This window comes from Carassius gibelio, chromosome A20 (genome assembly GCF_023724105.1).
Source record: "Carassius gibelio isolate Cgi1373 ecotype wild population from Czech Republic chromosome A20, carGib1.2-hapl.c, whole genome shotgun sequence".
NCBI lineage: Eukaryota > Metazoa > Chordata > Actinopteri > Cypriniformes > Cyprinidae > Carassius > Carassius gibelio.
Window position 1 is genome coordinate 13,492,154 of NC_068390.1, and position 15,860 is coordinate 13,508,013.

At 38.1% G+C, this 15,860-nt stretch overlaps 1 protein-coding gene and 1 long non-coding RNA gene across 3 annotated transcripts; both read right to left on the reverse strand.

Annotated features, from left to right (window-relative positions):
• Window positions 1–1,167: 1,167 nt before the first annotated feature.
• LOC127938303 (hypoxia-inducible factor 1-alpha) lies at window positions 1,168–15,513 on the reverse strand. 2 transcript variants are annotated; one of them, XM_052534819.1, is made up of 15 exons: window positions 15,174–15,513; window positions 9,003–9,193; window positions 8,169–8,314; window positions 8,005–8,089; window positions 7,793–7,902; window positions 7,281–7,483; window positions 5,827–5,933; window positions 5,560–5,707; window positions 5,163–5,419; window positions 3,969–4,195; window positions 3,741–3,863; window positions 3,332–3,663; window positions 3,017–3,107; window positions 2,748–2,865; window positions 1,168–2,491 (listed from the first exon to the last, which is right to left on the reverse strand). In XM_052534819.1, the coding sequence occupies exons 1-15, from the start codon at window positions 15,203–15,205 to the stop codon at window positions 2,337–2,339; spliced, it is 2,325 nt and encodes a 774-aa protein (XP_052390779.1). In that variant the 5' UTR covers window positions 15,206–15,513; the 3' UTR covers window positions 1,168–2,336. The 2 variants fall into 2 exon arrangements, with proteins under 2 accessions (XP_052390779.1, XP_052390778.1); XM_052534818.1 differs by lacking the exon at window positions 15,174–15,513 and adding an exon at window positions 14,318–14,488.
• On the reverse strand, window positions 4,296–5,156 carry LOC127938304 (uncharacterized). The gene is made up of 2 exons (XR_008148661.1): window positions 4,784–5,156; window positions 4,296–4,638 (listed from the first exon to the last, which is right to left on the reverse strand). It is a non-coding gene; the product is annotated as an uncharacterized LOC127938304 (long non-coding RNA).
• Window positions 15,514–15,860: the final 347 nt, after the last annotated feature.

Genomic DNA, 15,860 nt, shown 5'->3' on the forward strand with positions numbered 1-15,860 from the left:
GAGAGAGAGAGTGTGTGTGTGTGTGTGTGTGTGAGAGAGAGAGAGAGAGAGAGAGGAGAAATGTAACAAAGTTTAATGTTGTATGTAAACTCTGTTTGAGAGAGAGAGAGAGAGAGAGAGGTTTTCAGAGAGGAGTCTGTTGGATGTTTAGCTGTTATTTGTTTTATGGACTCAATGTTGAAAATGTAAAACATTTCAAACACTGTTGGCAGAAGTGAAAAATAAATAATTTTAGGAAGTTACAATTTTGTTTGATTCCATTATTTATTTTACTGAACATGAGTATTTACAATGCAAATCCAAATTATTTTAATTTACTGACAGTTACTTATATCTTGTCTTAACTTTATTAAGATCAGATTCTGCAGGTAAAATAACAATATTAAGGTGACTTGACTTGGACTTGACTTGACATAACTTGTGACTTGACTTGACTTGACTTGCCCAAGAAAAAAATACTTGGGACTTACTTGAGACTTGAAGGTTAAGACTTGAGACTTACTTGAGACTTGCACATGTGTGACTTGGTCCCATCTCTGGAAAAAGGTACCCAGGTTTCATGCATTTCAGTGACATTTTTTTTAACTCGTTCACTGAAATGAACGGTAAAAGAAACCAGATTGCAAAAAACATGAAGTTCAGTCTTTGAAATGTAATCTCTAAATTCATGTTGATTTCATGAATATTTGAAAAACGGTTATACCATTTTAAACAGCAAAAAATGATTGACGATATCATATCGTGATATTTAAACCATGAATGTTAATACTATTGTTGGGGTTTTCTTAGTCTCAGCCTCAGACGTCACCCCCACAGACGAGTGTGTGTCCTGTGTTTTTCACAATTTAATTTTTTTAAATAATATTTTATAATAAAATAAAAGTTTATATTTTAAAACTTGGCTGCTTCACTGCTTTTATTTATTTATTATTATTATTAATTAAAATTACACCAAACTATGTTCCAAATAACTTCCCCACCGAGAATTTTAGCATTTCTATTCAATGTGCAGACACTTGAACTTTAATCTCCACAAAAATAATTTAGATATTGAAAGTCCATCATAGAAGTGTTTTGTCACTCTGTTTCAAATGTAATTTAACGTAGTCCTGAATAATAATAATAATTGTAAAAAGTGTCACGTCAATTGAAACATACATCACAAAATTCTGGTCCACAATTGTCTTTTACTGATTATGCAATAAACAAAACATTTAGTGTTAAGAGAATAAAGGAGAAGTCTGCAGAGATAAATGAAGATTACAGTAACATAAAATAATATGTCTTTCCTATTGAAAAACAAGATAAAAGCTCATAAAATAATTGCAGGACGTTGTCAAAAGGCTAACATTCATCTGAACTAAACTAAGCATTCATGTTCTAATGCCATTATAAATACCTGTAAAACTGGGATAAATGATACATCAGCTTTTTGTATGATCTAAAACAGCTCATTAAGCATGAATTACATTAAGCATCTACCACGTCCAGAACTAAACAGAAAAATATAAAAATCCATTGCATAATTAAACTATAAATCTGTTTCAACCTCTTTGAGACAAAAACCATCATGAGAACACCACATCATGATTTTGAATTCCCTTTTTTGCACATTCTCCATCATTACTTTCAATGGCTCTTTTGCAATTCATCTGTACTGTTCAAGAGAAAACTTAGTGAAATAAGCAAATACCATTGCAATGAAAGCAACACTCATAAATATCCGACAGCGTTTAACCACTGAGGCTATGAGTGCACACACACAACTCACATAACCGCTACACAACAAAACTCTTGAAAATAAATTGTTCAATCTTTCATTAAAAGTACATATTCATAAAAATGGTTTCATATATTGCATGGACTGCTGGTATTTTATCTTAAGAAAATAGATTGTGCGACTGTAGCTACAATACACACGCTTTGGGGAAGAGGATAAAACACCACGGGGATTTATTTTTAGGTGAAAACAGGGAATCCAGAGGGAGTGCGAGAGATTGTAGGTGTAAGCATCTGTGCATCAGTGTGCATTTAACATTAAGGCTCTTAACACTTGTCTGGTTGCTGCCACTGTTAAGTTATATTACACTCCTCTGTCTCCAGGCCCTCTACACACTGGGATGGATGGACTCCCTCTGGGCTCCTCTCCACATCACTGGTGAAAAAAATAAAAGGTGCAGGTCATCTAGTACATTTTTAATACACTGGGGTTTATAGAGGGCTTGATATTAGGGCTTGGAATAAAAGGAGAAAAACTGGAAGCTGATTTCAGGGATCCAGGGGGCAGTGGGCAGAGATGGGGATGCAGTGTCCAGAATTGCTTAACACAGCAAAGCTCAGTTGACTTGGTCCAGAGCACGCAGGAGCTCCTCTCCCTGCAGGAGATGATGGCGGTCCTGCACGGGAGCGTTGACTTCGCAGTCGTAACGTGTTAGCTGAGGCAGCCCATGGCTGCTCTCTAAAGAACTGCACAACAGGCGACTGGCCACATCTGCAGAATCAGAAGGGAAAAGAGATGAGCTAATTAATTGACCATTGTATTTACATGCTAAGATGGAACTCAAAAAATTACAAGTTGCATTACCGTCAAGTAAAAAGTACTAAAGTATTTCCCTGCGAACTGAATACACTAAATTTTTTTTTACACTTTTGATACTAATTTTGCTAGTATTTTAATATAAAGTTACTTCACTTGCATTTAAAAATTCATAAACTACATGGCAGAGTTTGATGGTCTTGTTACTAACCAGAGGGCAGTATGAGAATGGTTTTATTTCCTCCAAGCATACTCGATCCTTTAACCTCTAAAACCTTTGCCCTCTTTCCAGGTTCGACAACACTGTCCACACTCTGAAGCAAAGCACCCTGCAGGAAATTGGAGAGTGGTTAAACTCTTTTTCAAGAATCATTTAACAATGTTTCACATAAGCTTTTTCCTTCTTTGATTTAGGAGTTTATTCTGTAAGTGGGTTTTCATCAGTTTATTCATTTTTACTTAATCTATTTTCAGACTGACCAGTCCAACAGCCTCACAAAGTGATGTCACTTCCTCCAACTTCCTCTTACGTTGAGCATTCTGGATGGCTAGCATCTTTGGTGACAGCTCTCTGTGAAATTGGAGCAACAAATACAAAATAAGTTAATTTACTAGTAGTGACATATAAATGAAGTCCGAATCCGTGCTCTATGCTAATGGTAGAACCTTGGTTTTAATCTAATTGCAGTTTAATACAGATCAGCTATCCGATCCCTCTGCTAAAGGATTGATCTGACTGAGATTGACTGTACTGTAGATGATGCCAGCAGGACGTCATGCCAGTGAGAGCTCTACCTGTTGTTGAGCTGATTGCTGTTCTGTGGGGTGGGAGACCGAGCAGGGGAAACATCGCGACTGCCGCTGAAGGGTGACACAGGGGCACTGCACACCTCCTGCAGCAGGTGCAGGGGTGAAGGGGCCTGGGATGACGGCTCCTGCTTCACTACGCTGCTGGAGGAAGAGGCTGGAGATGTAGGGGAGGGTAAGGGTTGGAACAGGGAGCTCATGGCGGACACAGAGTGAGGGCCAGAGGGGAGCGGATCCAGTTTAGAGGGGATATGCAGCTGGAAGTCATCATCCATTGGGATGTATGGAGCCAGCATCTCTAGGTCGAGATCCTCCACGGCCTAGAAAATCACAGTCTTGTGAAATTTAAGCAATGCAATAATAACCACAGAGGGAAATATTTCAGTTAAAGGGTTACCTGGGAGCTAAAAGGGGTCTTTGCCTCGGTATCAATAGCAAACAGTTTCTCAACCAGGTCCAGTTTGAATTCAGAACTTATGTCTGAGTCTACTTGGAAACAGTATTCCATGGGGCTGTTGGGCTAAAAATACACACACAGAATCTCATTTACCATTAAAAAGAAGCAATCCTTTTAAAAGACTAAAAATAGCAGCTAAAAAAATGCAAACGTTTAATGAGTACTTACCCTCGAGGAGCCCAGTCCAGATGTGGAAGATGAGTTTGTGGAGTCTGGACCACGATCAGAAGCAGAGCAGAAAGGGAAGTCCTCCGCTCCGGTCTCTAGTTTGGTCAGGACTGGGGTGGAGTCAAGGGGGGTCAGAGGAGACAGACTGATGGGCAGCTTCTCGCTGCTGGAGGGCAGCATGACATCATTGTAGAGGGGCACCTCCTTCAGCAGCTGCATGTCAGAATCTGGAGGAAATTGAATTATTGATAAATGATTATTGGAAGCACACCAAGGAATTATGTGCATATTTAGTTCAGAAACTAAGATTATGAATCCATATTTCTCATATAACAGTCTCAGAGGATTAGTAAATATGTTTTCAGTCATTAAAAGGTTACAAAGTTGCAGAGGAATTGCATTATATCAAGGTACATTCAAAAGTTTTGGGGCCAGTAAGAATTTATTTTTCGGGGGTGGGTGAGAACAATTTTAACACTTTTATTCAGCAAGGATGCATTCAAATGATTAAAAGTGAGATTTAATTATTTTACATTGTTACTAAAGTTTACCATTTCAAATAAATGCTGTTTGTCTCAACTTACTATTCACAGAATCCTAATGAAAATAGTTTCTGAAGGATCATGTGACACTGAAGACTGGATTAACAGCTGCTGAAAATTCAGCTTTGCTATCACAGGAATAAATTACATTTTTAAATATATTAAAATAAGAATTCATTTTAAATACATTATTATGTTTTTAATAAATAAATGCAGCCTTGGTGAGCATAATATAATTTTTTTTTGGATAAACATTACAAAAATCTTACCAACCCCAAACTTTTCAACAGAAGTGTATGAGCTGTCAGTTGCTAGTAGACGTTCTTCTTCAACTTCTGGTTGCCTTACAATACTGGTGGGCTGCACAACGAGCCACAGCTATTGAACTGCGCTGCTGTTAAAAATGTCACTTTATTTGGACAATTACACTTTTTTGCCACTAAAAATGAACACTGTGGAGGGAAAGCGTTCATACAAGTTGCAGGGATATCATCTATGATTAAACAAGATGAGAATAATGAGAAGGAGAATATATATGCTCTTTGCTCATGCCAGCTCTCACTGAAAACATCTGCCTTACATTTGCTGCAAATCAAAGTGAGCAAAGCTTAATATGTTCCATTTGAACACTTAACCATCTTTCAGGACGCACCTGAGTTGTTGAAGTCCAGAGAGATGATGGTGTCTCCTGCAGCAGGCGCCAACACAGTAAGAGCTTCAGGCTTCCCTTTCAGCTTCTCATAAAGTTCAGAGCTCTTTATGGGACACTTGAGGTTTTCTGGCTTGAAGAGTTTGAGTATGTCCACCTCAGAGGCCTCATCTTCTATCTCCTTGTTCTCTTTCTCCTCAGCCTCAGGTTCTGTCACAGTCTGCTGCAAGGACAGGACAACATCCCCCTCCACAATGCCACTGGACGGGACAGAACGTTCAAGATGGATTATGATCAGACACATTTGTATACACACGAAATACAGCAAAGATCTTTTCATGATATTTTGCTCATATAAAACCACTGTTCCACTAAATATGTGACAAAACCGAATATGTACCTGAGAACGAAGTTGACGCACACAATGCACTGCGGCTGAGAATTCTTGGGGTTGTAGATAACAGTGGCCTGAGTCTCCACCCACACAAAACCACCTTTCTTAGCCAGCATGCGGTACTGGCCTGTGGTGGCCTGGCCCTTGGCGAACACTGGGGAAAAATGACACTCTGCAATAAGAGGTTTTCCACAAGACATCTTTTGTAACAGTTTTGCACGTTAAAGTGAAACCTCTATCATGATCAGGTATGCATTCTGTCCGGGTACTCACAGTTGTGATGTGTCTTGGTGAGGTGATCTGAATCCAGGGCATGATAGTATTCGTACACAGACCTGTTCAGCAGATCATCTGGCTCATATCCCATCAGCTCTGTGATCCTTTGGGAAAGAGTGAGAGGATTTGGTATGCAATTATAGCTACATGCTGAAACAACTGCCACTTCAACGTGATCTGGATGTGAGAAGTCTAATACAGAGGGGTCTCAGTCTTCTTTGTTCCTTAACCCATTTTTTGTTCACGCAACACCATGCATTTGATCCTAATGTGAACAAGAATGCTGAATCCTGTGTATTCACTGTTTGTGGCCAAAGAATTTATAGCAGCTAGCCTTTACATTGAGTTCACATGTGAGTAATGTAATATTACGTGCAAAAGAAACTGTGTAATTCACATACATGTCTAATCTACAGCTGTAATGATTTTGCTCAAAAACAGTGTTTCGAACACAAAAATATGCTGTATTATTCATATACTAAACTATTTTCAGTTTAAAATGTAATTTTAGTTTAAAGTTTTACTAATTCTGTTGTCTGCTTTTGCCATTTTAATTTGTTTTAATTAGTTTTTTATCCTGTTATTATTAAAATAAAGAAATTAATTTAATAATAAATATTACTACATATAGCTTTCAAATATGTTTATTTCGGTTATCTTTTTTAGTCATTTTTTTTCCCCTTCAGTTCATAGATGAGTTTAGGGATAGTAACTAGTTATTATAGTATGTACATACTACATACACATAAAACACGACAGTGAAATATATATATATTACCGGCTTCTGCCACTAGGTGGAGTTAATAACATTTGTAAACGTTCACAACACAAGCTTTTGTACTTTGGCCTACTAGCCTAGTTCTGCAGCATTGCTTTTATTCAAAGATGTCAACAACTGGTAAGCCCACATAGTTTTCACTGCTAGGGATAGATACCATCAAGACAAAGGCAATAACATATAAAAAAGAAAAGAAAAAAAGAAAGAAAGAAATGGTGACATAAAGTGGGGCAAACCATTTAAACTTCAACAAAACAAAGAAAAAGAGCTGTGCACCAATCTATCTAGATAATCTGAGGGAAATAGTTTTTTCTGTTGGATGTATCCGTGCTATTCTTAACATAAGAGCACATTATTTTAATGTGCAAGGCTTCTGATTTCATTTGCTTTAGTTATTTTTATTTTTCTGTTTTTTTATTTTTTTATTTAAAGTCTCGTTATGCTGCCTTACATTGCAAACTTGTATATTTAGTTCTTTTAATTAATTATTATAATCATAAACACACTGGTTTGTAGCACGTATCATTTTACCATTTGCTGCACTTGGTTTTTAATCTTCTAGTTGTCTTCCTATAGCGGTTAATAAATCGGAAGTCTTGCACATGACAGGAAATAGCTTTCTTGCACTTTGCAAGATAAGGTGAATATGAGGCCATCAAATCTTCCTGCTAACCTTTCATCACAGTACGAGAACTTCATGTCCAGAGTGTGGCGGCTAAGAAAGGTCTTGCTGTCCAGAGGCACCTCAATGTTCGAGGGATGAGGAATGGGCTCACAGATGAGCACAAGGTAGGTCAGAGGAGGCTCTTTAAAGCCAGAGTCTCCTGAATCCTCGCTGCGCTCCTGCACACGGACGTGACCAGCGCAGTGAAGAACCTGCATCAGAAGAGAGAAGGGGGAAACTTCAGTTTAAAGTCTTTTTATAGCAGATGTGTCATAACTACTATAAGGATGCTCTGTGCACAATAAGGTTCAAGCCACTTTTTCTTTCCTTCTTCCTTGTTATATTTCCTGTATGATTCTAATGTCATCAAAATTAATGAACCATTATATATCAGCAAATCAGGGAACAAAAATATATCAGGAAAAGGCAATGCTAGGGGGTAATTATGTATAGGCTGTGGATACCAACAAATTAGTGACAGTCTGAGGAAACTTTGTTAGCATTCATACAACATCTCTTACCTTCCATGTAGCAGACTTGATATTGACAGTCCGCCCTCTGCTAGTGAGCGTGCACTTCATACGCAGGAAGAAGCTGCGCTCAGTATTTTGTTCCTTGGTCTTTTTGGATCCTACACATTGACAAAAAAAATTAATGCAGTTAATGCATTTATCATGTATGGCTGGTGTATATTTTTGCAGGAAAATGTTGCAGTGAACCACATGTGACTTACCGGTCTTATGGACCAGCATCTCTCGCAGCTCCTCATGGTCACATGGGTGTGAAAATTCAAAGATGCTGTGACCAGTCAGATCAAACTGAAAGAAAAGATGGCAGAGAGAGTTAGCTACAACTTGAGCCTTAAATCTTAACAGCAAAAAAACAAAATAAACATACCTGTGTGAGGCCCATGCTTTTGGTGACATTCTCAGAGAGATAAACCATGTCTCCATCTTCAGACAGGACCATGAGGAAACCCTCCAAGGCCTTCAGATAAAAGCTGTTCAGCTGACTCTCCTCCTCATTCTCCTTCTCTTCTTCATCTGCAAAGCCAAACCACATCATTTAGCAATCTAATAAGCGTATGGTCATAGCAGCACATTAAGCCTCTTTTTTACACTGTCAGAAAATATAGTATCTGGAGAGTTAAAACAGTTTGTAACTACATTTTAGTACCTAAAAAATAAATACTAGTATTATTATGCACCCCTGAAGAGAAGATAAGGTCCTTATTAGTACCAAAATACTAATAGTACATGTTATAAATATAGGGAAAGAAAGATTTACTTTTGTTGACAATAGCAGGTTTATAAGTGCTTCTCATTGCAATTTCAGGAAAATGTGTTCTCAAATGCATGTTATAACCATCCCAAAGTCAGAGCAGATGCAGAGATGAGAACAGTAGATTATGAGCTGCTTGAGTGTAAATGAACATTTATTTAATTAAATCACGGCTTTTGCAATTTGATAGTCATAATAAGCCATATTGCAATTTCAGCTAATCATGCAGCACTTGTACATACAGTGTCTAAAAGGTACATATTAGTACTAATATGCACTCTTTGAGGATTCTGCCCCAGTGACATTGCAGATTGCAGGTTTTTCCCTCTGTTCATCAACTCAGCGTATACAATATTTGTTTCCAATATGCTCTTGTGGCAATGTTTTGATTCTCTTTTGCACACGGTGTAATTATTTTGCACATGTAAATATTCCAGTGAGCATACTGACCAGAGCTCAGCAGCTTCCTCATGCGCAGGTAGCTGATGGTCAGCCTCATGATGGAGGCTTTGTCCAGGTGGGAGGTGACATTGTGTGGCAGAGGGAGCTGGTGTGCTAATTCATAGAACACCTCAGACTCCTTTCCCCTGCGAGATCGTGCTGCATCCCTGGACTTCTCCTTCCTGCGCTCCGAGCTCACCCTGAAAAGATAAGGAAGGACAGTGTGGCCTTAGTTTTGCTCCGTGTTTGTGATGAGACCTCCTGCACTAGTGCTTGAAGGAAGCAGCAAGGTCAACTTTTTTTAAATCTTTCATTTGAATTGCGTCAAAACATGCAACGTCAGAGGCCAGAAAGATAGTTTCAGTGTGACTGGCTGGTGAAAGGAGTGTAGACACACGGTGACACAGACACAGTAACAATCCTTGGAAGCCAGCCAACAGCGATAAATGTCATGTCAGACCGTTTTCAGATTTCCCAACATTAACTTTACGGTGCACGAGAAGGTAGTTTTACACACAAACAAGCCATAAAGTAACTGGTCTTAAAAGCATGCAAGGTCAAAATCTGGACAATAAATAGCTCTTGGACAACAACAAAAAACTCTTTCCTGACAAACATGTCATCACAAAAAAAGCTTTTTGTTAAAATAAGTCTCTGTCTCATCATGATTTCTAAAGAAGCATGTCTATTACTCTTGGGACCTTTGCCTATTCTGACACTGCCAAGACAGACTCCCACACATTTAACAAATATTTCAGTTCTTTGCAAGAATGGACAGCTCTAAAAAAAACAAGCAAAGCCACTAGAAACAAAGAGTAACGATATAATGCACACCCTTTAACAAATGCTACTACCTTCGGGTGTTCACTCACGGTTTACCGATGTAGAAAACTCTCCATTGTTAACAAAAGCTAACACTTAGGGCAAATGGCTTAAAAACCCTGATAAACTTGTCTTTTCTTGATTCTAGGATTTAACACAACATCAGTCTTGAAGTGGCTTTAAGCAAAAAGTTAAAAACCTCAGCTATCATCAGAAGCTAATTCAACAACAACAACAAAAAAACATCTTTTAGATGTTTATCAGGTCAGCTGACAAAAGAGGTTAAGCCTCAAACAAGCTTGAAACCAGATACGGAAACATTAAGGAACTGGATTTAGCCCGCGTTTGCAATAACAGCACACACACGTCAATGCCCGAAAACAGCAGACAGTGTGGAGTGAGTCAATGGTGTTATTCTGTTTAATTCACCCAGAAGCTTTTGAGAATTAAAGCTGGACTGGACAGTAATATTGCAACAATTTGAAAATTCCTAATGCATTGTCAGCAGACGGAGGTCAAGAACCGTCAGAGCTTCATAGTAGTGTTAGTTCATCTGCATAGTATTATCATATTTCAGCAAAATAACTTTCAATTTTCTATCGCGAGCCATTAACAGTGATTTGTCTGGCCAAGCAGCAAATTACACTGTGTGAAAGCCACACATCTCAAACCATTGCTACAGATAACACCTCTTTTAGAAATATAATGCCACCCACTGATTCTAAAACATAAATGCACAGTGATGCAGAATCTATTCACGTTACATTTTTCCATTGATTATTTAAATGGCTAATAAGCTTTCCATGCAACAAATATTCCCCATCTAGGAGCTCCAAGCTCAAAGCAGCAATGACAAACAATGAGCAGGAATTGTGTCAACTGTCAAAGCCATGCAAGACAATGGAGGGACGGTGTCCTAACTGCTCTCATCCTCCCTATCAAAGCATTTTCAGAAGCAAAACGGAAATCATTTAGCCATAAACAGAGGAAAACCCCTGTGCACAGGGGATGCTCGTTCACACACACACACACACACATCTAGGGCTAGTCCGAATACCATTTTTTGAGCTTTGAAACTTCGGTAGTAATCAACACCGAATATTCGAAGCTTTGGAGGGAAGGGGCTGAACATATTCTTCTCTAACACCGTGTCTAGATCGAACGTCACGCGTGGCAGGTGTGTTGTTGTTGTGGACGCACAGGAGTGCACGGTCACATTTTGGTGTAATATGGACACGCTACATTCAGAATGAATAAACATTTTTTTTCCAAACTACAGAGCAGCGTGAGTCAGAAGCAAGCGGGTACGGCTTATATGCTCCGAGAACGGACACTGCACTTGTGATACAAAACACTCACGTCTGTTAAGAGCTATACTTTTAAAATAAACTCCGTATCATAAGGCTGGGCTACTGTACATTTTATGACTGCCATATTCGCAAGTATTTGTAAAATAACTGATTAACATGGTGGATAAAAGCTGTTTCTGTTTTTTTTACACCAACAACAATATACTATAGGTGTACTACTTACAGAACTGTTGTGATAGGCCTGTTCCAAATCAGATATTTGGCACACTGCCTTTGTGTTGTCCTCACTCAATTTAAAGTGCTCCCAGACAGCGGAGGTCTTCTGCATTTTTGTCTTGTCTTCCAGATCAACTGAATCATGAGGTTCACTCATGGGTGATTCATATTCAAGGGTGAATGAGAAGTTTTGCGGGGATGCCAGGTGTTCGAAAAAAGAATATTAGAATCTCAAAATTGAAAATCGAATGCCAACCCACTGAACGAATATTTGAATAATCAAATATTTTGGTCCATCTCCATCCTTACAGTTTTCATTGTGGTTTTGAGCCTGCTTGTGTCTATGCGTGCCAGTTTCCATATATGGACTGTTCACTAATATATGTCTACATCATTGACTGTTTTCAGGGTCGCTGGAAGGCCCCTTTAGCAAAGGGGAGCTTTTTAACTTAAAAGGATGAAAAATCCAAATTCTGTCATTAATTACTCACCCTCATGTTGCTTCAAACCCGCAAGACCTTCGTTCATCTTCGGGACACAAATTAAGAGATTTCTGATTAAATCAAACAGCTTTCTGACCCTCTGAAAGTAAGGAAGACTTAAAGACTGCAAAGTTCCAATATTCTGACACACAACGGTTTTCTTTCTCACATTCACTTAAGAATAAAAACTGACTCTGCTTGAGGATATGTGCCAGGGTGGGCAATTTTACAGAATGTGAATCTGGAAGCAATAAGTTGCAAATAAATAACTCCATTTGGTTGTCATGAGGTGTTTGTGAGACTGATTTATATCCACATGCTTTGGATGTGACTGTGAGAGCACAAATAACAATTGTGCATCATGCAACTACTGAATTATTTAAACAGACTTTTAAAAGATGTGCGAATGATACAGTTTTTGTGATGATGCAACAGTGACCCTATTGGTGGATCAGCACCTAGAGACGACCTCTACAGCCCTGAATATCAGTGGAGCCTGGATTTAAAACATGCCTGTTTTTTTTTTAATCAATTTTTCTAAAACTTTTGCAGGCCTGGAAATTGCACTTTTAAAATTCCATGACTTTTCCAGGTTTTTCATTAAAGTACAAACCCTGGAAGTCACATGAACTATTTAAACGATGTGCTTTCTTTCTGTGCCTTGAATGTGGTAGTTACAGTGCTGTCTATGCAGGATCAAAAAGCTCTCGCAATTCATCAGAAATATCTTAATGTGTGTCCCGGAGATGAACAAAGGTCTTATGGGTTTGGAACAACATGAGGGGGAGAGTAATTAATGAGAAAACTTTCATTTTTGGGTGAACTATGCCTTTAACTGAAAATGTAAGAGGTCGCATTGTATGGTTTCAAAACGCAATAAGAAGAGAAAATACAAGAACTTGCTTTGAAGCTAATCTGTCTCATGAAGACAAAATAAATCAAGCTGATAACCTCACCAAGAAGTCATGTTATTATACTGCATCTGTTATGCAGATCTAATTTACTGAATTCTCTTGGTCCATTTGCCAAACGCAAATCACCAGCTTCTCATTTCTGTATTTACTGGCAGAATGCAACGGTCCATTTAATTTTAATTATTCAACTTTGTGATTTAATAATCTATGCCCATCCTGTCAAATTCTAATAGTAACAGACTTTAACTGTCAAAAAACAATATACAAGATCTTTCAAAGTTGCTAATAAAATAAAGTGCTTTAGATTATGTATTACAATAAAATACTATTCCAGTCTTTACTTGCATCTTCTTTGTTTTGTTTTCTTAAGACAGCATCACAAATATCACAACCTTTAAAAACACCCAGGGGGAAAATAATAGGGCTTTTGAGCTCCTACCGAAGGTGGAAAAAAAAAGAAAACAGAAAGAAAAGAAAAAAAAATACGAAACTCAGTAAACCCAAATATACAAATGGTCCAAAATGTTGCCTGTTTTACAACATGATTCCCAATATAATTGGATTCATTTAGATCACATGCAAGAAACAATGATAGAATCAAAAGACCACCTTTTAACCAAAGGCTTATGAAAACACTCCTTAAGAGCAAAGCATAAGGGGGGCCACATTTCAATATTCAAATAGGTTTTGCCACAAGACAGGGCAGGAAGCTAGTTGCTTTGACGTCAATGCCGAGAGTGATTAAGATTTGAAAGAAGAGATGCAAAAAGCGTGTCGCAGCTTGAACTTGGATGCCAACCAAAATAATGTCAGAAGAAAACACTGCCACAGAAAACAAGGTATTATTCACTTTAGACGAGGTATAAACTAAAGCCCTATAACAAAGTAGTGTTATAACAACAAATAAAAATTGAGATTATCTTTAAAAGCCAGGTAAATCTAGGCATGACCTTAACTGCATTCAATTAGTCAAAGAACAAAAAAAATCAGGTAAAAACAGCCAAGCTTTTTTCATCTCTCAAACATGAAAAAATTAGGTAAATATTACAATATAACATTAAAAACATTTTAAACCTAAGATATGGAAAAGCCCATCTTCCGTATGCTTTCCTGAAGCTCAAACAGGAGAACTGAACATATAGAAACTGATAAAAAAAAAAAAAAACCTTCCAATGCAAGTTTATTTTGATAAAAGTGTCAGTCAAATGCATGAATACAAATACCCTGAGAGGGTTCATCAAGAACAGGACTGTGAAACAGACTACATCCAAAAAACGTAAAATTTAAATTTAGCTAAATTTAAACAACGAAATATTCCATGATCCAAAATAAACTGCAAAAATCTTAATTGCGATAGCAATTTTGCATACAACAACACACCAAAGTATCAATATATTACATGTATGTTCATCACCCTAAATGAGAAATTTTCAACAAAACATCATAGGTTAACAAGTATTTCCAACAAATCAAAAACTGAAATGGGCCCAATTGACCTGAAACACAATATAAATGGTGTCCCATTGGACCTTCACTTAACTCCAATGCCAGAGTCACCCGTCCAGTAAATTCACACCTACCGAAAAACCAAGCAACATTTTCCAGCCTCTGTAATCCCAACACTTATTTCCATCTCATCTCATCTGAACCCACATTGATGACAGGCCTGACAAAGAATAAGACACTGTCAGCAAACCCCAAGGACGAACTCCTGCTCCCAGTCCTTTATCCACAAATATGCCAGACTGCCTGACTGAAGAAGGACGAGTTAAAGTGAACACAAGTGGGGTCAAGTGCTCCATCATGAGACTAGCTCATGGCTCTTTTTAACTTAGACAATAAACTACATGAAACATTCCTAACTAAATCAAGCACAAAAAAAAAACAGAATACAGTGTACAAGATATGCCATTTGCTTTCTCCTCAATTCTGACAGACGTACAGTTGTCTGATTATTACACTATAGGATAAACCATGTGTTTTATGTTTAATATAATCATTCGTGCAGTTTGAGTTACATGGTCAAATACGTCTGTGCCTACATAACCAATGTGTTTACACATTATCATGTGAACTGAATTACGTTTATAGCTTTATAAACTGTTTACAACAGTTTAAGCAATAAACCAGAGGAAGTTTAAGTGAGCATGCAGCCAACTTAGTTCTGTTAGCTTCCTTCCACAGACACTAAAGGCCAAAATAATGCGTTACAAAGCAACAGTTGATTCTTTAAATCGTTTAAATTGTTGTTTAAAGAGGAATAGTCGGTATGAGGGCTTAAATCTGGCTCCTTGTCGTTTGGTTAGCCATCCAGCACAAAATGGCGACATGTCCTGTGTGACGGGGATGAATATCTTTAGGCCTGTATATTGCACAAAACGCAACCATTTCTGCTCAGAAGACCACTTTATTCGAAACAAAAACGGGAATCCCTACCTTTTCTTTTCAGTGACAACTCCACTATCCATTCCTGGGTAAAACCACTCAGAATGTTAGGTTTTTCCAAACCGCGAGGTCAGAAAAAAAATCAAGGACGTGGCCACCACTCGCTAACAAATAAAACTGTGTTTACGAAAGAAAACGAGCAGGTGCGGTAAAATGATACGATTCTAGTCCGATGTGGTTGTTGTGAAAACGTCTGAATGGTAGAGATCAACTCTCCGGTTCGCTGAAGGTCAAATCGTTTGTCTAGCACCGGCCGGCGCAGTTTCTGCTAGGTACTGAGAGATAAATCGTGCCTGCGCTCCTACTACTCTATGTAGCCCGCGCGTTCACGAGTCACGAGAGGTTGACGGGAGCGAGCACAGTCATATGAATTCAGACGGCGGTGTCGCACTCAAAAAGACATTCACAGAAACGACAGGACATTAGTCCGAGCAGCAGTTCAGCTGACCGCGACGGTGAGATGTCATGACCACTATCGATCTCACCACAGATCTAGTAAATTAGAATTACTTGTTTGTCTTACAACCATCCTTTCAAGTGTTTCTTTACTAGCCAATGAATAGTGCCGTTTAGAACCAGTAATTACTGTTAAAATATAGTGTATAATCATTGATTAGAATTATTTTTTGATAAAAAAAAAAAAAACGATTAGGTAGCGGAAGACAATTTTTTTTTTTT